At 40.7% G+C, this 26,730-nt stretch overlaps 1 protein-coding gene across 11 annotated transcripts in view; it reads left to right on the top strand.

Annotated features, from left to right (window-relative positions):
* The window catches only part of ZNF318 (zinc finger protein 318), a 67,775-nt gene that overhangs the window by 10,092 nt on the left and 30,953 nt on the right, over positions 1-26,730 (top strand). For 5 of the 11 annotated variants that reach the window (XM_084890488.1, XM_084890497.1, XM_084890489.1 and 2 more), the window contains exons 4-7: positions 1,298-2,725; positions 4,892-4,991; positions 7,338-7,642; positions 17,271-17,474. In XM_084890488.1, coding sequence (XP_084746614.1) covers positions 1,298-2,725; positions 4,892-4,991; positions 7,338-7,642; positions 17,271-17,474 — 2,037 coding nt within the window. Of the gene's footprint in view, positions 1-1,297; positions 2,726-4,891; positions 4,992-7,337; positions 7,643-17,270; positions 18,036-18,884; positions 19,004-19,266; positions 22,889-26,730 lie in introns of those variants that run through there. The other 6 variants (XM_084890487.1, XM_084890493.1, XM_084890492.1 and 3 more) reach the window with 6 other exon arrangements.

The raw sequence follows: 26,730 nt of genomic DNA, 5'->3' as shown, positions 1-26,730 counted from the left end.
TATGCCTATGAGCTGCACCTTTCAGAACTCTCCAAAGGAAACTGTATGTCTCATAATGCATCAGTAGAGCGCTCTCCTGTCATATATTTCTAAACAGACATGTAGAGACTATTCATTATATCTATTTCTCTAAATTGGGTAGCCCTGTAAGAATCTTTAATTATTTTTTGGAAATGAAGCTTTAAGCAAAGGAAGGAGTTGATCTGAATTTTCCTTATCTCTCTTTTTTAATTTTTAATTGAAAGGAAGGAAGAGGGATATAGAGAAACATTGATGAGAGAGAGAGACAGAGACAGACATTGATCTGCTGCCTCCTGCATGCCCTCTATTGGGGATCAAGCTTTCAACCCAGGCATGTATGTGCCTTGACTCAGAATCTAACCGTGACCACCTGGTTCATGGTTCAACCACACCAGCCAGGCATTTCATCTCTCTTTTGAGAGAAAACAAAATATATGAGTGGTAGGACACTAGACCAAAAATCAGGTGATTCTGAACTCTGCCACCAATTTGCTGTGTGATTTTTAGACAAGTTCTCCTCACCATTCTGGGCCTTGATATTTTTTCTTCACCTATAAAAAGATGGTCAGGGATAAGTACTAGCTTTTAGCTGTCCTTTTAAGAGCTAAAGGTTTTTGAATAGGTGCCTAAGGGCACTTAGGGAAGCAAGGGGAGGCTGATCAGTTAGTATTTCAAAGTTTCCAAACTCCACTTAAACCAAAGCAGCTCTACTTTTATGTGTTTTTTCTTTTCTTTTGGAATTCATAGAAAACAAGTAAGCTAGGACATCTCTAAAGTTCTTCTTTTTTTTTTTTTAATATATATTTTATTGATTTTGTACAGAGAGGAAGGGAGAGAGATAGAGAGCTAGAAATATCGATGAGAGAGAGTCATCGATCAGCTGCCTCTTGCACACCCCCTACTGGGGATATGCCCGCAACCAAGGTACGTGCCCTTGACCGGAATCGAACCCGGGTCCCTTCAGTCCCCAAGCCGACGCTCTATCCATTGAGCCAAATCGGTTTCGGCTAAAGTTCTTTTGAATTCAAATTCCTTGATAAGGACTGCAACAAATGAGCAAAAGGGAGAATTCAATCCAATCTGCCTGTTTCTCCTTGTCATAACAAACATCTGGAGAGATGGAGACCCAAATCTTGAACCTGGCTAAGGATACTGTATCTCACCTCATACTTCTCTTTCTCCTATTAATTCAAGAATAACAAAGCATCTAAGTACTTCAGTTGCTAGTTTTCTGAGTTTCTTGCATATGAGCTAAATTCACTGTTTGTCTTTGCAGCTTGAGAGTTTTTCGAGCAGTACTGGCTCCAGCGAGGATCATCCTCTCTTCTCTAGACACCCATCTGTTCCACTGAGTGGTGCTATTGCTGCTTTTGCTTCAGAGATTGAAAACAACAAGGGGACTATGGTAGAGACAACCCTGAAGGAACCTCAGGGCAATCTCTATCAATGGGATCCTCTTCCTGGGATATCCAAGGACAACAGTCCTCTCAGAGAGAAGTTTGGAAGTTTTCTCTGCCACGAAGAGAAACCTGATATGAAGGCTGAGGGACCTGAGCGACACACAGACTTCTTGCTGCCCCATGAGAGAGCTAGCCAGGATGGCAGTGGTTTTTCTCGCATTCTGAGCATTTTGGCAGATTCTACCAGTACCCAGGAAAAAAGGCAACATAGCTTTCCTGACATTGAGGATGAGGAGAAATTTCTCTATGGAGATGAAGAAGAGGATTTAAAGGCAGAATCTCCACCAAAGCCCCTTGGGAGCTCTGATAGTGAAGTTATGAGGCAGAAACCAAGCTCCCTGCCCTCTTCAGCTCCAGCTGTAAAGACAGAATCAATAGAAGAGACCAATCCAGAATATGCCAAAATTCATGATTTGCTCAAGACCATAGGCCTAGATATTGGGGTAACAGAGATTAGTCAACTGGCTGCACGGACCCAGGAACGACTTCATGGCAAGAAACCATCACGTTCCTCCACTGACCGCCGTTCCTCAGTTGACAGGCACTTTTCAGCAGACCGCTGTTCCTCAGTTGACCACTATTTTTCAGCTGATCAACATTCTTCAGATCCTCACAAATTGGAGAATAGAGAGGCACGCCATAGCAATACTCACTCCCCAGAGGTGTCCCATCCACATCCAGTCTCCCCTATGGATTCTTACCTGATTACAAAAAACAGTTCCCATCCAATGGGCCATATTGCAGGACCTGAGATGGTTGGCAGTGGGTTTCAGTCATCTGTTGCAGTCAGGTGCCTGTTGTCATCAGCCCCGTCTGCCTCAATTAGACTTCCACACTCTGCTTCTTTATCACATTTTCATGTGCCAAGGACTTCTCAGTTCCCTGCAGCTCGGATACCTTCAAATTACCAGGGTCTTGCCATTCCCCCTGCTTCCTTTGATGCCTATAGGCATTACATGGCATATGCAACCTCAAGGTGGCCCATGTACCCCACCTCTCAACCATCAAAGCACCTTCTACCTGAGCCACACAGGGTGATGCCAGTTACCAAACAAGCTACTCGTAGCCGTCCCAATCTCCGTGTGATCCCCACTGTGACTCCTGCTAAACCCAAGAAGGAAAAGTCAGTGTTAGGCTCAATTCCTGTTGCCCAAGTGCCTGTCCAGGTGTCTATCCCACCGCTCATAAGATATAATCCGGAAAAGATCTCTGATGAGAAGAATCGTGCTTCCCAGAAGCAGAAGGTGAATATTAACTTTGGGGATCCTGCGCCTGAGTCTTTTATTTTAATATAAATTTGTATTTGTCTTTTAGAAGGAGCTGAAAAAACTTTTACTTTTAAGTTCTTTAGAGGCTGCTGTCATCACCCTAAGTAATGTATGTAACTCCTCTGTTTTTCTCACATGTTTTGTCATTAAGACTAAACTAAAGTCTGGTCCTAGATTCCAGTAATTGCTAGACTTTTTTCTATTTTACGTTTATTTCTTTATTCAATTATTTGTTTTAGAACACTTAGGGATAGGAGCCGGGAGCCTTGAAATCTTCAATATGACCTCATTAGGGAGTGAGGAACCAAAATTGGATTATCTGAAGGAGGATCAATAAATCTTGTATTTCAGCTGTTCTATCTGTGGAGTAGCCACTTGCAGTCTCACTGCTTCACTAATAAACTCTTAAAAAACACACCAAAAAATAGGTAAATCTATTTTTTCACCCTACTAAGTTTTGGATCCTTTTCCTGTAGTGATTATGGGGGTCAATATCTAATAAATAGTTGTTGTTCATCAGTTAAACCAAGAAATAAATTTTTCTTGTTCTGGTTTATTTTAGATCTAGGAATCACATTTTTTTAATGACACTTTTTTTATAAAGCAGTATTTTTTTTACTCAAGGTTCATAGGGTTCCCAGGCTGTAAGATGGAAGCAGTGGCTGTGATAAAGATACAATTCTAGATGTTTTAAGGCAGTAGGTAGAAATTTTGTAGGGGCATACAATTCTAAGTAGAAGAATTTTGGATGGAAAATTTGATACATATTGTTAATTTTAAAGGTCCTTAAAAACTAATAACACACTTTGATTAGGAACACAAAAATGTAATACATTTGTATACATTTGATTTGCTAATGAAATAATACCTGAGGAGAAAAAAGAAAAACCCTTGAAGGGCCAATCTCATTTAAAAAAAATATATATTTATTGATTTTTTACAGAGAGGAAGAGAGAGGAATAGAGAGTTAGAAACATTGATGAGAGAGAAACATAGATCAGCCACCTCCTGCACACCCCCCACTGGGGATGTGCCCGCAACCAAGGTACATGTCCTTGACCGGAACAAAACCTGGGACCTTTCAGCCTGCAGGCCGACTCTCCACTGAGCCAAACTGGTTTCGGCATCTTTTTTTTTTTTTTTTTTTTCCAGTTTAGAAGAAATTTAGCTAATCCTTGAGAAGACAAAAAAAATAATTATCTTAATTTTCCATTGTACTTGGATACCCTGAATTTTCATTTTGTTGAAATCTTTTGGGCAAGGAGGATAGGTTCAAAAAAGATAAAACTTAAGACTACAGAGACACTGCTTGGAGACTGAGTGATTTTTTTTTAGTTAATTTTCACCTGAGGATATTTTTCTATTGATTTTTAGAGAGAGTGAAAGGGAGGGGGAGACATCAATTGGTTGCCTCCTGCACATGCCCTGAATAGAGGGTCTGCAACCGAGGTATATGTCCTTGACCAGAATTGAACCTGGGACCCTTCAGTCCACAGGTCCATGCTCTATACATTGAGCCTAGGGCCAGATTGAGCGCTTTCCCTTTAAGAATCTAGCACTTAAGTCAAGGTTTATAATAACAGGTTTTTCACACTTGCCCATGATGGACAAGCCATATTTGTTTTGTTTTTTTCCACTAGATGGTAGTAAAATAGTTGAAAGATCATGAACTTTAGGTCATTTATACCTATATTTTAAATGCTCTTACTATATGACCCTGATATGTTACTTAATCTTTCACAACTTCAATTTTCTTATTGCAAAAAAGATAATGTCATGAAGATTAAATAAAATGGTATATGTGCCTCGCCCACAATACAGATTAGTTTCCTTGGTGGTTCTTTTTGGGTTTAGAGCTACTATCTAGCAGTTGCTGTCAGTAGTGGTAGGTGAAAATTAATAGTGTAATGCTTCTTGTATAGAAATAATACTTTTTGGGCAATGTAGCTCTGGAAAGGCTAATTCAGTTCTGGAATTTGGATCAGAATAAAAGATGTCCTTTACTATAAAGTCAGAGCCTCTCTGTATAGGCATTTTGATTATTACATTCAGATACTACCTAGCATGAAAGCTATGGACGAGTGCAGTAGGAAAGGGAAGGCATTGGAGGCTGAAGCACTCTTACCATTTTGTACTTTGCAGGTTATTGAAGAGAGAGAAAAACTAAAGAGTGACCGGGAAGCTCGCCAGAAGAAAATGTACTATCTCAGGACTGAGTTGGAGCGACTTCATAAACAACAAGGTATCAGACACTCCTTTGTATGACTGCCTTTTTGTAGTAATTTGAGTAAGAGACCCAAATGAAGGTCTCTGGGGACTCTCAAACAGGTTTAGTGACCTGAAGTCTCACTTAAAAAAAATTTTTTTTGAGATAGATTTATGAAAAAGATATAATTGTAATGTAAATAATTAACAGATATTCTCCATCATTATTAGCATTTTATTGTATTTGCTCTATCCTTATTTCCCTTCTATCAATCTATGTGTGTTTGTAATTTTTAGTATCTCCTAACAATAAATAATTGACTTGCATAACCATAATACATTTACTAAAAATTAGGAAATTAGCAGAAATAATAGTCTGCTGATATTATTCATATTTTACCAGTTGTCCAATAATGTCCTAAAGCAAAATGATATGCAAGATTATGCATTGCATTCCACAGTCATGTTCTTTTAATCTCCTTTAATCTTTAACAATTTCTGAATCTTTTTATTTTATGACATAGACATTTTAGAAGAGAAGAGGTCATATTTTGTAGTCCTTTAATTTTGGTTTGTCTGATGTTTAATTCAGGTTACGAATTTTTAAAAATATATTTTATTAATTTTTTACAGAGAGGAAGGGAGAGAGATAAAAAGTTAGAAATATTGATGAGAAAGAAACATCGATCAGCTGCCTCCTGCACACCCCCCCCACTGGGGATGTGTCCGCAACTTAGGTACATGCCCTTGACCAGAATTGAACCTGGGACCCTTCAGTCCGCAGGCCGACGCTCTGTCTACTGAGCCAAACTGGTTTCGGCTCAGGTTATGAATTTTTTGGCAGGAACATCACAGAAGTGATGCTGAGTTCATATCTAGTGTTTGTTTATCCCATTACTATAGATATCATCTTTGATTATTTGGTTAAGGTGGTGTCTGCCAGGTTTCTCCACTGTAAAGTTACTATTTAACCCTTTTTAATTAGTAAGTATCTTATAGGGAAAATACTTTGAGACTATGTAAGTATTCAGTTGCTCCTCAAACTTCTGCCTTTTAGCATTTATTGATACTCTTGTCTGAATGAGTTGATATTATGATAGTTGTTAGCGATTTTCTAATTTCATCATTCTGTCTTTATTAGTTGACTTTCTGTTGCTAGGAGGAGCTTTCCACCCACCTCTCCTTCTCCATTTATTTATCCATTCATATCAGTGTGAACTTATGGATTCTCCATTCAATAAATTATAATAAAATGCTATCAATATTTATTTTATACTCAAATTGCCCCAGTTTTGGCCAGTGGGACCCCTTTAGGTTGACTCCTGTGTTCTTTTAATATGTCCTCATCATTTTTTTGAGTACTTTCTTACTTTTTGGCCCAAAAAGATGTTACATGATACCTCTTTTCCTTCCTTCCTTCCTTCCTTCCTTCCTTCCTTCCTTCCTTCCTTCTCCTCACCTGGGGATATTTTTCCCATTGATTTATAAGAGTGGAAAGGAGTGGGAGGGGGGTAGGAAAAGAGAGAAACATCAATGTGAGAGAGACACATTGATTGGTTGCCTCCTGCACATGCCCCGATGGGGGCTGGGAATCAAGCCTGCAACCAAGTACATGAACCCTGACCCTTCGGTGCATGGGACAACACTCTTAACTACTGAGAGCCACACCAGCCAAGGCCCATGATATCTCTTTTGATTTCTTCTCTTCATCTATGCTTTTGAGAATTAATATATACCCCAAAGAAAGAATATAAAAAGGTTTCTAAATATTATAGCTTAGTGATAGCATGGAAAATTAGAGTATGAGAAGATATTTCTTCTGTTTTGGTTTGAACTATTTAAGGATAAGAATCTTAGTTATTAATCCTGTGAGGATTAATTCATGAGGACCTGCCATTTCGATAGGAGATAACATTAAGTGAGCCTGAAGCAAAGCTTAAAACTCAAGGTAGGCATTGGTGAAAGATCCTTAAATCAGATAAAGTCAAATGTGTGACTAATTTTTGCTCTCTGAATAATTCTTTCCTTTGGAGAGGACAGCCTCTGGATTCATAGTAACATCATTTATTAACCTTTTTAGAGACATATGCACACAAATTTATATATACCATTTTGGGGATTCATGGAGCCCTGAAGGCAGTCTGAGGATTCCTTAGCTAATAAACCCTGCATGAAAGATAATGTAATACCTCCATAGCAGCTTTACCTCCATAGCAGCTTCACCTAAACCAGCTCATGTAGAAGGAGAGTTCCACTTGCTTTTTAAAAGTTTTATGGGAGAAAATGTCATGACCATAAAGTCTTGAGAGTTTACTACTTATGACTGAAAAATGTCTTAACTTACTTTCTTTGTGTTTCTTTCTATTGACATTTGACTACTCAGGGGAAATGCTGCGCAAGAAACGAAGGGAGAAGGATGGCCACAAAGACCCTCTCCTGGTGGAAGTGAGTCGGCTTCAGGATAACATTATGAAGGATATTGAAAAACTTCGACAAGAGGCAGAAGAGGCCGAAAAGAAGCAATCTGAACTGGACAAAGTGGCTCAGATCCTGGGAATTAACATTTTGGACAAATCCCAGAAGTCTTCAAATGATTATAAAGAGTCTTCTGAGAAGCCTGGGAAAACAGAAAAATCTAAGAGTCCAGAAAAAGTATTATCGTACTCAAACTCCTTTTCGAAAAGCAAGGTAAAAAGTCTACTTTTTCATTTCTATTTTTAAAATTTATTTTCATGGACTCCTAAAGAAGCTTTCTAATTAACCGTTTTCTTAGCTTCCCTTTCCAACCTGTTCTTACTCTTGTTAGAGTTTTGTAAAGCATAGATCAGATACTCTCCAGAATTTTAGCAGTTCCCCTTTGCTGACAAGGTATAATCCCAAACCCTTAGTATTCAGGGCCTTCCATGTTCCTGTTTTAGCATTCACTCCAGTTTTGGCTTCTGATCGTATCATAATATATTGTACTATATACTAGAGGCCCGATGTACGAAATTCGTGCACGGGAGCAGAAGGTTGTCCCTCAGCCCACCCTGCACCCTCTCCAATCTGGGACTCCTTGAGGGATGTCTGACTGTCAGGTGTGTGGGATCGGGCCTAAACGGGCTGTCGGACATCCCTCTCATAATCCAGGACTGCTGGCTCCCAACTGCTCACCTGCTTGCCTTCCTGATTGCCCCTAGCCGCTTCTGCCTGCCAGACTGATCATCCCCTAACCACTCCCATGCCAGCCTGATTGATGTCTAATTGCTCTCCTGCCAGCCTGGTCACCCCTAACTTCCCTTCTCTGCTGTCCTGGTCACCCCTAACTGCCCTTCCCTGCAGGAGTGATTGCCTTCAACTGCTCTCCCTTGCAGGCATGGTCCCCTCTCAACTGCCCTCCCCTGCTGGCCATCTTATGTCCACACAGGGGCAGGATCTTTGAGCACATGGGGGCAGCCATATTGTGTGTTGGAGTGATGGTCAATCTGCATATTACTCTTTTATTAGATAGGATAGTGCATGGGTTGGGGCCAGCTGGTTTGACCTGAAGTGTTTCCTGGATCAGGGTGGGGGTTCCCTTAAGGTGTGGGGTGGCCCGAGTGAGGGGCCTATAGTGGTTTGCAAGCTGGCCATGCCCCCCAGCGACCCAAACGGGGGCCCTGGTATCTAGGATATATTTACTTTCTACAATTAAAACTTTGTAGCCTAGAGTGGAGCCAAGTCTCCTGCTCTATCCATGGCGGCAGCCGTTTCTGTTTGGATTTGTTTACTTTCTATAATTGAAATTTTATAGCCTGGAGTGGAGGCTTAGGCCTGCTAGGGCAGGTGGAAAGCTTGGCTTCTTCCATTGCCAGAGAAACCCAAGCCTCTGTGGCTACAGCCATCTTGGTTGGGGTTAATTTGCATACGTGCTCTGATGGCCTTGTGGGTGTGGCTTGTGGGCGTGGCTTGTGGAGCAGAGTAACGGTAATTTTCATATTACTCTTTTATTAGGTAAGATTCCATTTTTTGGGTTCATATTTAGCAACAAGGTTGTACATTCTCAAATCAGTATAGTAAAACCTCCATGTAATGGGCTAAATTTGGGCAAGGGGATATCTATTAAAACTGAAAGTCTGAAGAAAAACAAAAAAACAAAAAAACAAAAAACAAAACTGAAAGTCTGTTATATAATAAAGTAGTTTTTCCGAGTGCAGGTTAAAATATTGACAAATTAATCAGGTTTTACATATGTAGATGTAGTTGTATAATTAAAATTAAGTGTGTATGAAACGTTTAATTTCACAGAAAAGCTTTTTATATGTATTACTATAATTTTAAATTTATACTGAATAGGTCTAATAAATGCATTCATTCACCAGTTACCACGAGTAAACAAATGCACATGGCTGGGGCATGGCTTAATGTGTATCAGAATATCATTGGCCTGAACATGTTAAAACTGTTGCAGAAAGTCATATTATGAGACAACAGAACCAGTTACCTCTCACTCAGTGTACACCCTATGATCAAGTGATACTCATTCACTGACCACTATTTATGATTCATGACTCTTGGATTTAAATATATAGACATTAGTTGTAGCTATGTAATATTTATGTCAGCAAAACTACTACAGTGTTTTTTCCAACATAAGACTTATTCGCTATAATTTGTTAAAAATAACAGTGAATGCCCTTAACAGTTTGGCTCAGTGGATAGAGCATCGACCTGCAGACTGAAGGGTCCCAGGTTCGATTTCTGTCAACAACATTTACCGTGGTTGCAGGAACATCCCTTAGGAGGTGTGCAGGAGACAGCTGATTGATGTTTCTAACTCTCTATCCCTTTCCCTTCCTTTCTATGAAAAACCAATAAAAATATTTTTTAAAAATAACAGTGAATTAGCCCTGGCTGATGAGCTCAGTGGTTAGAGTGTTGGCCCATGCACCAAAGGGTCTTGGGTTCAATTCAAGTCAAGGGCATGTGCCTGGGTTGTGGGTTTGCTCCCCATCCCCTAGTTGGGGTGTGTGTGGGAGGCAACCAGGCGAAGTATCTCTCACATTCATGTTTCTCTCTTTTGCTCTTTGTTCCTCCCTTTCTCCCTCCCTTCCACTCTCTGAAAAGCAATGAAAAAATATCCTCTGGTGAGGATTAACAAAAACAAACAAATAAACAGAAACAGTGAATTAACAACAAGAACAAAATAACCTGTTAATTTAATTATAAGCAAATCTTGGGTAAAGTCCTTTTAAAACTAACAAGGTGTTAATTTTCACATATGACATACACACCAGAAATTTTTTTTAAAATATATTTTTATTGATTTTTTACAGAGAGGAAGGGAAAGATATTGAGAGCTAGAAACGTTGATGAGAGAGAAACACCGACCAGCTGCCTCTTGCACACCCCCCACCGGGGATGTGCCCCCAACCAACGTACATGCCCTTGACCGGAATCAAACCTGGGACCCTTCAGTCCGCAGACTGACGCTCTACCACTGAGCCAAACCAGTTTCGGCCACACCAGAAATTTTGTCCGTTAAATCTGAAGTCTGTTATATTGAGGTCTGCAAAATGGAGGGTTTGCTATATTTGATACAGGAACCACTGACTCTCAAAAATGCTCTTTTTCCTTGGCTGCTATCACAGTTCTTTCCTTCCTAGTATGCTGGCTGCTGCTGCTTTGTTTCCTTTACTCTCTATTCTCTTGTGCCTGATCTTTAACTAGTTTAGTTATTCAGGGCTCAGGTCTAGCTGAGTTTTCCAAAATTCTGCTTTCTCCTTAAGTCATTTTATCCAGTTCCATGCTGACACATTCTAATTTTATAATTATTCTTTGAGGTCCAAATCTAAGTCCAAGAGACTACTCATCATTCATTTCTACTTCAATTTCTCAAGACACTTCAAAATCAACATATCCTAAACTAAACTAATGATTGTTTAACTCCCTCTGGTGTTACCCAACTCAGTGAGTGGCACTACTGCCCAACAGTTTTCATGACAACCTGAACAGCATTCTTAGTGCTTTCCTCTCCCTTACTGCTTTATACCAGTTTAGAGGCGCAATGCATGAAGATTCGTACAAGAATGGGCCTTCCTTCCCCTAGCTGCCACATTGCCTTTTTTTTGCTCCGACCCAGAGCCGCCTTTCTGCCTTCCCATGTTGCCCAGAGGCCCAGAGTGGCTGGGGTAGTGCAGAATGCCTGTGTCAAAGCCTCATCTGCAAATTAACCCATCATCTTTGTTGGGTTAATTTGCATACCAACTCATTGGCTGGTGGGTGTCACGAAGGCACGGTCAATTTGCATCTTTCTCTTTTATTAGTGTAGATTCTACCTGCTCTCCCTCCAAAATAAGTCTTAATTCCATCCATCTCACTATCTCCATTGCCTTCCAAGTTCAAGCCATCTTCAATTCTTTTTCCTTTTTAAAATATGTTTTTATTGATTTTAGAGGAAGGAAGAGGGTGAGAAAGATAGAAACATCAATGATGAAAGAGAATCATAAGTTGGCTGCCTCCTGCATGCCCCCTACTGGGGATCGAACTTGCAACCCGGGCATGTGCCTTTGACCAGAATCAAACCTGGGACCCTTCTATTTCTATTCACTGAACCAAACCAGCTAGGGCCACCTTCAATTCTTACTTGTACTACTACATTCCGGTTTCTTTCTCTAGATACAGCCAGTGATCATGATACACCCTGCCTACCTCTTCAGCCTCATTTATGTACCTTTTCCCCCTGGCTCACTATAATATTATTACTGGCCTTTTCATTCCACAAATCTGTCACTCCCTCTAATGTCTTTACATCTTTTCTTCCCTATGATTATCATGCAAACTCCACTCTTTCCTTATCCCTTCTAACTTATATTCATTCTTCAGGTTGCAGCTTAAATAAAATCCCTTCCTTGATTTCCCAAACTGTTAAAATTGCCTGATATATACTCACACTACTTTTAACTTTTTGTCTTAGTATTAAAAAAAAATATTTTTATTGATTTCAGAGAGAAGGAGATAGATAAAAACATCAATAATGAGAGAGAATCATTGATCGGCTGCCTCCTCCATTTCCCCCACTGGGGATCAAGCTGCAACCTGGGCATGTGCCCTGACCAGGAATCGAACCATGACCTCCTGGTTCATAGGTTGTCACTCAACCACTGAGCCATACTGGCTGGGCTGTCTTAGCAGTTACGACAGTTATAATTATATAATTGCATGTGTTTCCCAATTAGATTTTAAGGTTCAAGGGACAGGGACTGTATTTGTCTTATTTTTCAATATAGTCCCCAATATGTAGCTCAGTACATGGCACATAGTAAATGAGTAATGCTCAATAAAAATTACATTACGTCTTATACTCCTACCACCTCAAAATGCCTGTTCTTTTCTAGATGTTCAATATGCTATTTGCCCCTTTGATTTTGCATTAATAATCCTCTTAGCCTAGTGTAATCTTTCTCCCAACCCCACTCATCTACTAAGATCCAATTTGAATACTACTTTCTCCATGAAGGATTCCTGAGTTCTACCCAGATTTAGTCAGCCCTTCTTTAATACTTCTATCTGTAATATATTAGAGGCCTGGTGCATGAAAATGCATGCACTGGAGGGGGTGTCCCTCAGCCCGGCCTGCCCCTTTTCACAGTCCAGGAACCCTCAGGGGCAGGAGGCGACCCGGCAATCAGAGGAAGGCAATGCCCCCATCACACCTCTGCTGCTGCCACTGCTGGCAGCGCAAGCCTCAGCCGGCCCTGGTTACCTGTGCCTCAGGCGGCCCTGGGCAGCTGGGCAGCTGCCATTGAGGTTTGCCTGCACCTTGGGCTGGCCCTGGGTGGGGGAGGGGGCTGAGGGGACTATTTTAGAATCATAATGATAACTATGGAGGGAAGAAAACCCAAATAGAAAAGGTAATTGACAGGTTACGCAAATGCAGAGAATAGATAGATGATTGGACTGGAGGTACTTATAGATAGATGATTGGACTGGAGGAAAGCACTTATCGTCTCCTACTGGGGATGTGCCAGCAACCAAGGTACATGCCCCTGACCGGAATCGAACCTGGGACCTTTCAGTTCGCAGGCCGACGCTCTATCCACTGAGCCAAACCAGTTTTGGCCATAATTTTTATCTTTACCTTTTTCTTCCTCTTCTTAGAGAATACCCTTCAGCATTTCATATAATACTGGTTTGGTGGTGGTAATGAACTCCTTTAGCTTTTTCTTGTCTGTGAAGCTCTTTATCTGACCTTGAATTCTGAATGATAGATTTGCTGTGTAGAGTAATCTTGGTTGTAGGTTCTTACTATTCATCACTTTATATATTTCTTGCCACTCCCATCTGACCTGCATAGTTTCTGTTGAGAAATCTGCTGACAGTCATATGGGTACTCCCTTATAGGTAACTAACTGTTTTTTCTTGCTGCTTTTAATATTCTCTCTTTGTCTTTTGCCCTTGGCATTTTAATTATGATGTGTGTTGTTGTTGTCTTCTTTAGATTCCTCTTATTTGGGGTTCTCTACGCTTCCTGGACTTATAAATCTATTTCTTTCACCAGGTAGGGAAAGTGGTTTTCTGTCATTATTTCTTCAAATTGGTTTTCAATATCTTGCTCTCTCTCTTTTTCTGGCACCCCCATAATTTGGATGTTGGTATGCTTAAAGTTGTCCCAGAGGTTCCTTACACCAGTGTTTTTCAACCTTTTTTGGGCAAAGGCACACTTGTTTCATGAAAAAAATCACGAGGCACACCACCATTAGAAAATGTTAAAAAATTTAACTCTGTGCCTACATTGACTATATATAAAGTAATTCTCTTGAATAGGAATCAAATAAACACAAAGAAAGTATTTTATAATTACTTTATTATGAAATATTAAGTAAACAAAATAGTGAAAAATTATAAAATTCTTGTCTTGTCTGCACCTACGGCACACCAGACAACATCTAGTGTGCCGCGGAACAGCGGTTGAAAAACGCTGCCTTACACTATCTTCAAACTTTTGGATTCTTTTTTCTTTTTTCTTTTCTGGTTGAGTGTTTTTGCTTCTTTTTATTTCAAATCTTTGACTTGATTCTTAGAATCCTCTAGTCAGCTGTTAGATCGCTGAATATTATTTTTTATTTCAGTTTGTGTATGCTTAATTTCTGATTGGTTCTTTTTCATATCCTTGAAGGTCTCACTAAATTTCTTGGAGGTTTCTAGAAGATTCTTGAGTAACCTTATAACCGTGGTTATGAACTCTATATCCAGTAGTTTGTTTTCATCCATTTCTTTCATTTGTGACTTTTTGCTTTGTCTCCGCATTTTGGCTGCTTCCCAATTTCTATGTACTGGGTAGCTGCTAAGGCTCCTTAAGTTGTTAGAGTGGCCTTGTGTGGTTGGTGTCCTATAGGGCCCATTGTCTTAGCCTCCACAGTCACCTGAGGTGTATGCTCTTGGTGCACCCCTTTGTGGGCTGTTTGCACAGTCTTATAGTTAACCCTTGATTGCTGTTGATATCACTGGGAGGAATTGACCTCCAGTCCAATTGGCTTTGATGACAAGCTGTATCTACACTGGAAGATCTGTTGCGCAGGAGCCACCCTTATGCTTCAGTGGGGCTTTGATGCTTACTGGGTCTGCCCCTTGAGTGTGTCTCTTATGGATGTAAAGAGTTGTAATCCAATATGGTCTCACTCCAACCACTGCGTATACTGGCTCTTGGATCTCCAAGGAGGTGCAAAGTCAGACACTGTTTGGGGCCGCCCAGCAGGGGCTACAGAGACAGCTGCATATTCCTCCTCTTTGTATGGGATTTGGAAATTCCCAGACAAGGCCCAGCTGTGAAGCAAGGCAGGCTGCTGCTGCCAGTTAGTGTGCCTTCTTTTGGAATCTCTGGGGCTCTCTGACCCAGCTGCAGTTTGTTTTAGACAAAGGAACAGGTCATTCATATGCAAAAGCTGCTGCTCACAGCTTGGGTGTAGTTGTAAATTGGGTGGGACAGGGTCTCTGGGAATCACCAGGGGGATCAAACAGCAATGGCTGCCCTAAACTGGAGAAGTCCCTAGTTCTCCTAGTCCCACATGCCCCCACCCCCCTAGCCATGCAGGAACAATGATCTCTGTGAGCACCTTTAAGAATAAGCTGCCCTCTCATTCCTGTCTCGATGCCAGACAGTCCACTTTCTCTCCGTATATGTTTGAGTCCCCCAAAATCTCCCCCGAACTGGAATTCAGAGCATGCAGGAGCTTGTATCTCCCTCTCTGTTTAAAAAGCAGCACATCAAGGTGCAGCACTTTCAGTGCCTTACCAGTTGGTCTCAAGCTTTCTTCACCTCTCTAGTTGTGGATTTCCACTCAGCCAGCTTTCCCGCGGTTCTGGGTGGTAGTTTTTCTGCCGTTTAGTTATGGTTTTGATGTGGTTGTGAGAGGCAGCAAGTATAGGTGACTACCTATGCCACCATCTTGGTTTCTGCCAAGTCACCTGTTTTTTTACATAATAATTTCTTTAGGCTAAATGTCAAGGAGGCCCTAGTTGGTTTGGCTCAGTGGATAGAGCGTCGGCTTGCTAACTGAAAGGTTTCAGGTTACATTCCGGTCAAGGACACATGCCTGGGTTGTGCACTCTATCCCCAGTGGGGGACTTGCAGGAGGCAGCTGATCCATGATTCTCTCTCATCATGGATGTTTCTGTCTCTCTCCCCCTCTTCCTTCCTCTCTGAAATCAATAAAAATATATTTAAAAAATAAAATAAAATAAATGTCAGGGAGTAAAACTGCCGGATCAAAGAGTATAAAGAATTTTGAAGTAGGTAATATGTATTTCTAGATTATCTTCCAGAAAGATGGTGCCAGTTCATACTCACCAACAATGTATGCATAGGCCCACCCCTTACCTGCTGGACATGGTTTCTCTAATGACTCTCAAATAATTCTCTAGTAGAGAAAGATTATCTTTGGTGTGCTAATTGTTTTCCTTTCTCAATCCTGTCCTTTTCCCACTGATCAATATTACAGGTAACCTGTTCCCTGATTTTGTCTACTATAGAACTGCATGTATACTTAACCCACTCTGTGTTCCAAAATTATCTCTTTTTTTAAAATATATTTTTATAGATTTTAGAGAAGGGAGAGGGAGAGAAAGATACAAACATCAATGATGAGAGAGAATCACTGATTGCCTGCCTACTGCATGCCCCACACTGGGATTGAGCTAGCAACCCAGGTATATGTTCTCACTGGGAATTGAACCATGACCTCCTGGTTCATAGGTCAACACTCAACCACTGAGCCACGCTGGCAGACTCCAAAATTATCTTTTTTCTTTTCCTCACTCCCCAACATTAACCAAAATTCTTATTTCCTAAGTGTTTGTTCTCAGCTTACTGACAAATGAATTCATACTAAAATATTTATTATTGATAACTTAATGTTTGAGAATGATATATGCTATTTTAAAAGAGAATTCGTGTTATCAGAGAGGTATAAATTGCTGGTATATAATATCAATGGTGATATTTTAGGCAGTTAGAACTATTTTACCCAACCCTAGCAGGTTTGGCTCAGTGAATAGAGTGTTGGCCTGCAGACTGAAGGGTCCTATGTTCAATTCCAGTCAGGGTCACATGCCTGGTTTGTGGGCTCAATCCCCAGTTGGGGGCGTGTAGGAGACAACCAATCAATGATTCTCTCTCATTAATGTTTCTACCTCTCTTTCCCTTTCCCTTCCTCTCTGAAATCAATAAAAATATATATTTTTTAAAAAGATATTTTACCCAGATTCTGTTGTCATCCCATATAGACTACTATTTGCTTTGTGTACAACATCAGCCCCGCTCTCTCCAGTGTTCCCATAAGCATCTGTGATAAGTGAGTTTACTATCATCTATCTATTCTCTGCATTGTGTAACCTGTTAATTACCTTTTCTATTTGGGTTTTCTTCCCTCCATAGTTGTCATTATGATTTTAAAATTTAACTGTTATATTTAATTGCATGGATAACACTTTCAACATCTACCAACAGGTATACAATAAAAAGATTCTTATCTATTCTTTTTCTCTACTTCCCCTCCCAAGAGGCAGCTATCATTTCAATAATCTTTAGTATTCTTCTAGATATTTGGGATATATAACTAAATATATTGCCATTGTGATTTATTTTCCATGAGGAGATAGCATTATGGAGTCTAATTAGTTATGTTTGAGCCTTACAGACTTCTTGTGGAGTTTACCGCAGTTTATGCAGCTTTAGGCACTGGAAATATGATCCTACAGGCCTATTTCTATAATTGTGATAGGCTACCTGCTTTTTCTGAGAGAATGCAGATCTAGACTACCTTGAATTCCTTCTAAGTCAGGGTTTTCCCCCCTGTAGGAATCAAAGGTAAACAATGAGAATTCTCATACTAAGAGCCCCAAGCCTGCAGAGAGCCTCCAGCCAACTACTAAGCAATTTGATCAGCTCATTGCTGCATATGAGTATTACGATGCTGGCAATCACTGGTGCAAGGACTGCAACACCATCTGTGGGACCATGTTTGACTTCTTCACCCATATGCACAATAAGAAGCATGCACAGGTAGGTGCTCTGCCTTCTGTTATTTCTGCTCTCACCCATCTTCCCCTCAAACTTCTATACCCCCATCTGCATTACAAAGCTGGCAAATGAAACATTCTCATATGGGCAGGAGCCCCAATATGAAGAGCCAAGAGATACCAGCAAAGGAGACACCATCCCCAGAGCTCAGTCTAGGGGACCTGCCTGTAACTAAACACCATGACAAGTGTAAGTGAGGCTTCAGCCTCTTTTGATTCCTTGAGTACCTGATTTTTTGTTTCATTTTATCCAATGCTGGTACTTGCTCTAACATTTGTTTACCTTTTCCACAGGTGATTTCCATTTAAACAGTTGGCAGAGCGGGTGGGGGTGGGTAGCTGGGGGCTTCTGGTCCCCCCTGGTGTGTGGGGAGAAAGAAAAAGAAAAGCGGGTCATTGAGTTTTTAGTGCTGTTGTATGAGCACCTCTGCCTCTTGCAAATAGACATTGGATCCCTACAACAGACCTTGGGCTTCAAAGACCCAGAGTGAGGCCAAGCAAGATGCTGTAAAGCGCACTGACAAGATAACTGTTCCTGCAAAAGGTATGTTTCCTCCCTACCATTTTTGTGATTTCCTTATATTCAGCCAAGGAGGTGTCCCTGAACTAAAGTGTTAGGAAGCAGCATAGGGTGAAACAAATACTTTTGATAAAACTGTAAGAATGCCTTCTGTGTGTAAAGCAGTCTACTAAGTCATGAAGAAATACAGACAATGTTCCCTATCCATATGACAAAAATCTAACAGATATTAAACATGTAGACCACTTAAAAATATAATTTACTTTGTCACTGGCTTATGCACTAAAATCTTATTTATTTGAAATCCAGATAAAAAGAACAATAAGGTGCAATAATTTTACTGCCTTTTCAGCTAGTAATATTTTTGAATAGTCATTGTTAAGGGAGTCAAATGAGAAATAGGAAGTTTCTTTATCTTTAAACTTCTCAATTTCATTCCTTTATAAGTAGTCAATGCTACTACATCCTTTAGATCTGAAGGAGGTAGATGATTTCTGAGTAATATCAATATGACAGATCCTCGTACAGATGGTACTAGGCTAACTATTTGGCAGTATAGTTTTTCAGTCTCCTAAAATACTTAGTGCTGGTTGGATTTTGAGGAGAATTGGCCTTAGAAATTAGTCTGGCACAGGAAATTCCTAAATATACCAGTTAATGTTCTCAAGAGGTAGAAGGCATAGATCCTGAATTAAAGCTTTAAGTTGGAAAGACTGTGCAATTGAAATTCATCTAAATACTGCTACTTATACAAGTGAGTAAGGTCCTCTGTATATTAACATTTTACTGTAAAGGGAAAGTGGGATTTCCTTTGGTTGTTGTCATCCTGGGTGGAAATAACTTAGTTTCTTGATTTTCTTCCATTTCCTTTAGGTTCTGAGTTTCTGATTCCCATCACTGGATATTACTGCCAGCTCTGTGAGGAATTTTTGGGGGATTCAATTTCTGGAGAGCAACATGTGAAGGGTCACCAACACAATGAGAAATATAAGGTTGGTTTTTGTATTTGCCTATGCAGTTTCCCACTTTCTGCAGTAATCCTTTTGCCTTTGTCAAACAAGTTGAGAGCCATAAAAAATAATTAACACTTCAAATTTCATATGATCACTAGGAAATTTTCAATTCTAATGAGAGATGCTGACCTGATATAGATGATATCCTTGAGGAAGATGATGTTTAGGGATTACTGTGGTCAAGATTGTCTCTCTTATAGTATTTTGACAAGTTGTTGAGCCTTTATCTTCTCTCTTCCCAGAAATATGTGGTTGAAAACCCATTGTATGAGGAGCGGCGGAATCTGGACCACCAAGCTGGCTTGGCTGTGGTCCTAGAGACAGAACGCCGGCGTCAGAGTGAGCTAAAGCGCAAACTTACTGAGAAACCAAAGGAAGAGAAAAAAGAAAAAAAGGCAAAGATCCTGAAAGATGTAAAGGAAGATGATAAGGTCTTTGAGGAATTAGAAGACCAACTCTCTGAAGACAGTAACTCCCCTGAAAAGGCTGAAAACAAGAGGAAGGGCAGCATTAAACTACAATTAAAAGAAGAAGTAAAGAAAGAATCACTAGCATCTTCCTCTTTTGGGAAATTCAGCTGGAAGAAGCCAGAAAAAGAGGAGGAAAAAAGTTCAGGGGCCCAAAGTATACCCAAGGAAGAGACCATGGAAAGCAGTAAGGACAAAGAGGATGGAAAAACTGAACCTGGAAAGGCAAAGCCCATCAAAATCAAGCTCTCTGGGAAAACTGTTGTTGCACATACTAGCCCCTGGATGCCCGTTGTGACAACCTCAACTCAGACTAAGATCCGACCTAACCTGCCTATTCCATCCACAGTGCTCCGTAAGTCAGGGTTAGCCACAGTCAGCAAGCCAGCTCCTCTTAATACCTTTCTATCCATCAAGTCCTCTGGAACCACTGTTAAACCTCTGCCAGTGGTTAAAGAATCTTCTGATCTCCTCTTGCCTCCTGATATCATCTCCAAAGCATTTGGAGGGGAAGAAGTGATTCTAAAAGGGTCTCCAGAGGAAAAAGTGATGCTGGCTGAAAAGAAGGAGCCATCCCATATACCTGAACAAATGCTTCCACCTCCTCCACCACCTCCTCCACCCCCACCCCCCCCAGTGATACCTCATCCAGATGCAGCTGCTCCTTCTCAAGCGAAGTCTGTTTTGGCTCCAGTAAAATCAAACCCAACTGTATCTCACACTCTCAGCCCTGGCTTCCTGGGTCCTAACATTTTGAATCCAGTGTTGCCGGCAGCCATCATAGCCTCAGGACAGCCAACTGCCATTCCTTCTGATGAGAGAGCTCCTGGGGTGAGTGAGAGTGACCGGGACCAGACCCTATTCTCTGTGTTAGTGCGTCCACCACCTCCCCTCTCAAGTGTGTTCAGTGAACAAGCCAAAAAATTGGAAAAGCGAAATTCATGCTTAGCCACAGCCAATGCTAAGGACCTGTATGACATATTCTACAGTAGTGGTGGAAAGGGGGGCCCTGAGACTAAGCTGAGTGGTGGTCCATTGGCCAATGGGGAAAATAGCAACTTTTCTAGCGCTGAAAGTTCAGACACCTTTTCCACTTCTACTTTGAACAGCAGTGCATCCCAAGAGGAGTTGCCTCAAGATAGAAGTTTGGTTTCTGCTCCTTCATTTGGAAACCCTAAAAAATCCATTGCAAAAACTCTGGTGTCCCTAGGGAAATGGTCAGTTGTAGACTCAAAAAGCAGAGGCAGCAGCTATGGCTTCCTACAGCCTCTGACAAGGTTGTGTAAAAGCAAGCCTTATGAAACTGTTACCCCAAAGACAGACACTTTGGCTTTGTGGACTTCTAGCTCCTTACAGGATGGCACTAATAGGGATATATCTCCAGAAGTAAAAACGGAAGTTGACCTGGGAGAGCCAGGGCCACCAGGTGTAGAGCCAGCCCCTCAGCTGTCAGATAAACACTGCAAAACCATGGAATCTCAGAAATTGGTAGAAACCCATCTTATGAAATCTGGTAACATGGATGAGGAAAGCCAAGAGCTTCACCAGTCTAAGGATTGTGAAGAAAATAAGATAGAGGTAAACACTGATCTAAACAAGGGGGGAGCAAAGCTCTCTGAGAGGATGGTAGAAAAGGGAATAGGCATCAGTGTTGGCCCCAATAATACAGAAGGTTCTAATTTGAATCATAGGAACAGATACATGTGGGAGGGAAAAATAGAACAGCACAAATTGCAAATGACTGACAAAAAGATGGAACACTCCAAGAAATTGATTATAGGAAGTGAAACTCAAAGTAAAGTAATGATTGAATTGAGTGCACAGACTTTTTCTTCCACAAAGGCAAAAATAGACTCATTTCCACTGAAAACTAGGTCTTTACTCCAGAACCCACAAGACACAACTGTGAAAATTTCTATTCCAGAATTGCTGCTTCGGTCCCCAGCTGGATCAGATACATATATAACAGATTGTACACAGGCGCAAGGAGTTTCAACTGGTAGTGAGTGCCTAGAAAATTCAACTCCAGAATCAACTTCTAGAGCTTTAAGGTACAGAAGTCTCAAATTCATGAGAGAAGGATCAAAAGATTTTCAGGGTAAATTGATCTGTGAACTGGCTGGTTGGGGTGAGAACAAGGAGCCAGAGACGGGGGAAAGCCTGGAGAAACCAGAAGCAGACGCCCTGGAGCTACGAGATATCCACCCAGAGTTACCAGTGACAATAGAGAGCAAGGCCTTAGAAGACTTAGAAGTTACAGACTTGAAAGTAGAAAAGCTTGCTGCCCTCGGGAACCTGGGGGATATGGGTATTGATTTCTGCAATACTCAAGTAGATCCAGCACATAAATCCCCAACTGCCCTGACTCAGAAATTGTATGAAGAAAATTCTTTGTCAGCTATAGGATGTAATGCCCCACCTCTCACTGACTTTGAACCAATCCCATCCTTTTCTGAGTTTCCATTAGATTCTCCCAAAACCCTGGTGCTTAACTTTGAAGCAGAGGGTGAACAAACCTCATCTAATCCCAGAAATGGGAGGATCACTCCTAACATTTTGAAAACTGGACATCCCATAGAAAATGTTGACCTTGGCTTGGGGAGTCTAGAGGGAACACATCAGGCCCTTGACCTGCTAGCAGGAGGGATGATGCCTGAGGAAGTAGAAGGAACTTCTCAATTAGAGAAACAAGATTCACTCTGTTTGGAATCAGAAACAATAAACCCCGCAGGCCTTGGGCCATCTCCTTGCCTTCCAGACCTTGTTGACTTTGTCCCTCGGACATCTGGAATTCAAAAAGAGAAGTTATGTTCTCATCTCTCTATACCAGGTGACCCTTCGGAGTATAGTTCCTTAGAGATGGGACCACTACAGCCAGAAATAGTGAATGCATCCATCACAAGGGTAGCAGTTCCTCAAGTAGATGAAGATAATGAAAACCCTTTGAATTTGGTAAAATCTTTGACTTCCGGGTCCTCCATAAGGGAGCAGGTAGTTGGAGGCAATATTGTCACTCAGGAAATACTGTCACGAGAAGCTGCAGTTGATGCCATCCAGGACCACACAGAATCCAGTGTTCACAACTAGTGCATATCCAGAGCTACTTGTGGATGAATCAAATTGACTTTTAGAAATCCAGTGCCCAAATGATCCAGGATTATTTGGCTATCTCATCTGGAACCTACACCATGAGATGCAGTCAGCATCTAAATGTCCATGGAAGAAAAAATATTTACCTCCTTTCCTTTTTTTTTTTTTTTTCTCCTTATGATATCAGACAAATCAATCATAATATTTCTGTACACAACTGTAAAAAAATATTTTCTGTTAAATTTTTTTGCCAATTTATTTTCTTCTACTTTGTCATTAAAATCAAATGTCTATCTGGCTTACCACATAGTGTGCTTTGATTGTATTTTTGCCTTTGACTCTGCCATTTCTGAAATGTGGGGGAGGAGGAAGAACTGACTTCTCCAATTGCTGTGTTGTATCCCCACCCAGTTTTCTGGGCAGCTTGGTGGGTCTTTGGGAGAAACACAAGAAAGCCTACAGAAATGGAAAACTGATGAAGGAAGGATTGTTCCTCTGTTAGGCTTCCATTTGGATGGGCCTGCCTTAAGTTTGTTTACTGTTTACTTCCTTGTGGCATGTCAACCCCCATACTCTCCTCATTCTGTTGCTTTTGCTTGAAATGGTCCTACTAACTCACAAACCTGTTTGGAAATGGCTTCAGTAAACATGGAAGAAAAACTAGCAGGGTCACTTTCAGAAGACGACAGATTGGTAAGGCTTATTCATAGCTCAGTGCCAGAAGCAGATATGCTTTTGGAGTCACTTTTATTTTCAAAATAGCCTTTGTTTATTGTTTTGTGATACAGTAATACTTTGTGTTAAATTGCATAGCAGTCATTTCTGTTCTGAAGAGGCAGAAGATCTGAAACTTGTTCTGGGATTGATTTATTCTCTGTTCCACAATCCATATGTATTCCTTTCTCTACCTCTCCCAAGTTATTTTCACCATAGTGTGATGTTTTGGGTTGTACATTTTGTTCAAAAGATTAAAGAATTTATGAGTTGGCTTGGACAAGTTTAACTTTATTTTTAATGTGTTAATTACTTGGAATAAATGTATTAATCTCATGTTTCTTTCTGGATTTTTGTTTTGAAACCACACACATTTGACTGTCACAGGAAAAGTAAAGCAGTGAATCCCCACTGCTCTATTTTCTATACTCCCAATTGTGTGTGTGTGTGTGTGTGTGTGTGTGTGTGTGTGTGTTTTGGGGGGAGGGACTGTTTTCTTTATGCAAACTATTATAGTCTGTGCTCCAGTGCTGCCTAGATGGGTAGTAAATAGTGGATCGTGGTCTAGTTTTGGCATCTGTCTGTTGTTAAGCTTTTTATATGACTTTGTGTTGACTCTCCCTATGCTCCTCTGGGAACTGAGCTTCCCCAAGAACATGAGTGCTCTTGGGAATTGGGGAGCTTGGTCCTCGGGTATTCTAACATCTGTTGTCAGCAATCTATAAATTGTCTCAACAGAGGCTTCAGAGGCTTTTCTCTCCCATCCTTCCCTCCCCCAACTCTCAAAAATAATGCAAAGTTGCCAATCTGTTTTCTTAAGAATTCTTTTGTCCCTGTTTCCTTGTGTGCAGAGCTGTAGAATCCCTACTTTGAGTTTTGAAGACTATTTGCTTTTTCTAGAGCCTTGACTAATATTTTTTTAGAAGTTGTCTTGGCCTCTCTTCATCATGCTGTGGAAAGGGCACAGATTTTAGGTTCTTTAATATTCCTCAGCCAGTTGCCTTACTGTGATTTGGAACATGTTACTTCACCTACGATGCCACAGGGATCCGCCCGCCCTTCTTTAAGATGAAGATTATCTCCATCTCTGCACCAAATGTGTATAGGTCAGGCCTCCTGAGTAGTAGTTTAGGGCTGCTTTTTTAGGCTGACACCTGCATTCAATGCTCTTTTCTAGCCTGGAAACTAGACTGATTCAGAAGGCTAGCTATGCACAGCTAGCTTCAGAGAAAATAAAAGTTTAAAATGCCAGTTGTTACTGATTTTCAGGACCGTTCCCTTAGTAAGTTCCATCTCCCTTTGGGGAAAGGTGGGCAAGTTTAGAGAGTGACATGGGGTTAATCCTATCCAGAACACACTCTTAATCTCACTTCATCTCAGAGGGAGTCAGAATCTTTTTCCAGGTCAGGAGAGGGCTACTTGAGAAGGGAAGGGAAGAAAAGCAAAGTTTAGGAAGAGCAGAACTAATTCAAGTAGCTGGGACTGGAGTACTTTGAGCAACTCCGTTTGTACTTTCTTGATAACTTGAAGCTTTATGCTAAAGGCATCTGCCATCCTCAAAGGTTTTCTAGAATAATGCTCCTTATAACAGCTGAAGCAACAGTATTCTTCATATCTGCCTTGAAACAAGCAGAGGGAGAGCTTTTAGGATTCTGTGGTCTGGGTAGGCTTCCTCTAGTCAGTGGGATCTAGCTTTGAAGCCCATCCAGAGAAGCCATGTGAAAGAAAGGGCAGAACTCCTACCCAGTCGCTAGCTCCTAGAGTTTCAGTACCATCATGGTACTGAATACATTTTTACCTTGGGAGACAAGGGCATAAGCAGGGAGTGGCCCTAATCTTTACATGTGGCTTATGGAATATAACTGTTTTAAATTTCTGCAAACATCAGAAGCATTTTTATTGTGAGAACCATTGATGAACAGTTAGGTTTAAATATGGACAAACACTTAATTTTCACCTAAGTTGTATAAATAACTCCCTAAAAATTTCCCTTGGTTCTGTAAATGGAGACCTCTTGCTTTATATTAAGCCATCTTTCTCCTATTCACAGCTAGCTTCAGGGCACATAATACTCTTAATAACCTTTCTATTAAGTATTCCCACTTTACCTCATGCTACTCCATCTCTTTAAAAAAGTCTAAAAAGTAAGATTAGCTAATGTTTTGGTATCAGAGCATGACAGAACATATGCCCATTTACCAGACTACCAGGTTCAGGAACTGAGGAAGAATGGGTAGAGGTATGTGTGTATTTAGGGTTGGAGTTACAGTATCCAGGCATCCAATGGGGACGTTAAAGGGTAGAGGTGAATTCAGAGAGGAGATGACATATAAAGGAAGTGAGGTGGGGTTTTAAAAATACATCTCTAAAACTTTGTTCTCACTTCAACAAAACTACCAAAACCAGGATGAGAATCTAATGAGCAAGATTTTCATTTATTAACAATTTGGGGAGAAAATGGATGAATGAAAATTATTTGGGCTGTGAGTACATTTCTTCTGTGTGCAGTTTAATTTTGCAATAATCATGTAATTTTAAATAAAAATATGTATACAGTAACAATATTCATTGATAAGCCAAGCAGTTGAACTTTCAATGAAAGTCTTTTGTACTTAAAAAGCAAATCGCCACCCTTGCTGGGTAGCTCAGTTGGTTAGAGTATTGTCCTGATTTCACTCCCCAGTGAGGACATACAAGACTCAACCAGTGGGTGCATAAATAGGTAGAGCAACGAATTGATGTTTCTCACTGCCTTCCTCTCTCTCAAATCAACCAGTACATTAAAAAAAAAAAAAAATCACCACCATCCTGATTTGCTCTCAACCCTTAAACATATTCAAAAGACCATGTACATTATCACTGTGGCACTTAATGTGGTTGTAATTTGACATTTATGTTTCTTTGATTCATATTGCCTCCCTTCCCACAACTAGATTACAAACTCTCCAAAGCAGTCTGTCATTGCTTACTGTTTTTTTGTTTGTTTGTTTTTTACCATTGTATTTACAGTGCATAATTGCCTAGCACAAAAGAGTGTTCAATAAAAGTTCATTTAAAAAAGTCAGTGTGGGGCCCTGGCCGGTGTTACTTGGTGATTAGAGCATTGTCTTGTGTACCTGGGTTGTGGGCCTGATGCCCAGTTGGGGCGCATACGTGAGGCAACCAATTGATGTTTCTTTCCCATATCTGTTCTCTCCCTCTTCCTTTCCCTTCCTCTCTGGCATCAATGAAAACAAAACAAAACAAACAAAAAACAGTCTTCGGGTGATAATTTAAAAAAAATAGTAGCAATGTGGTAATACCGTGCTTCCCCGAAAATAAGACATCCTCCGAAAATAAGACCTACGCATGGAAAGATAAGACATCCCCTAAAAATAAGACCTAACGCAACTTTGGGAGAAAAAATATAAGACACTGTCTTATTTTCGGGGAAAC

This window comes from Pipistrellus hanaki (genome assembly GCF_964339955.1).
Source record: "Pipistrellus hanaki genome assembly, chromosome: 7".
Taxonomy (NCBI): domain Eukaryota; kingdom Metazoa; phylum Chordata; class Mammalia; order Chiroptera; family Vespertilionidae; genus Pipistrellus; species Pipistrellus hanaki.
Note: the sequence above shows the minus strand (reverse complement) of the source record. Positions and strands in the feature narration are given on the sequence as shown.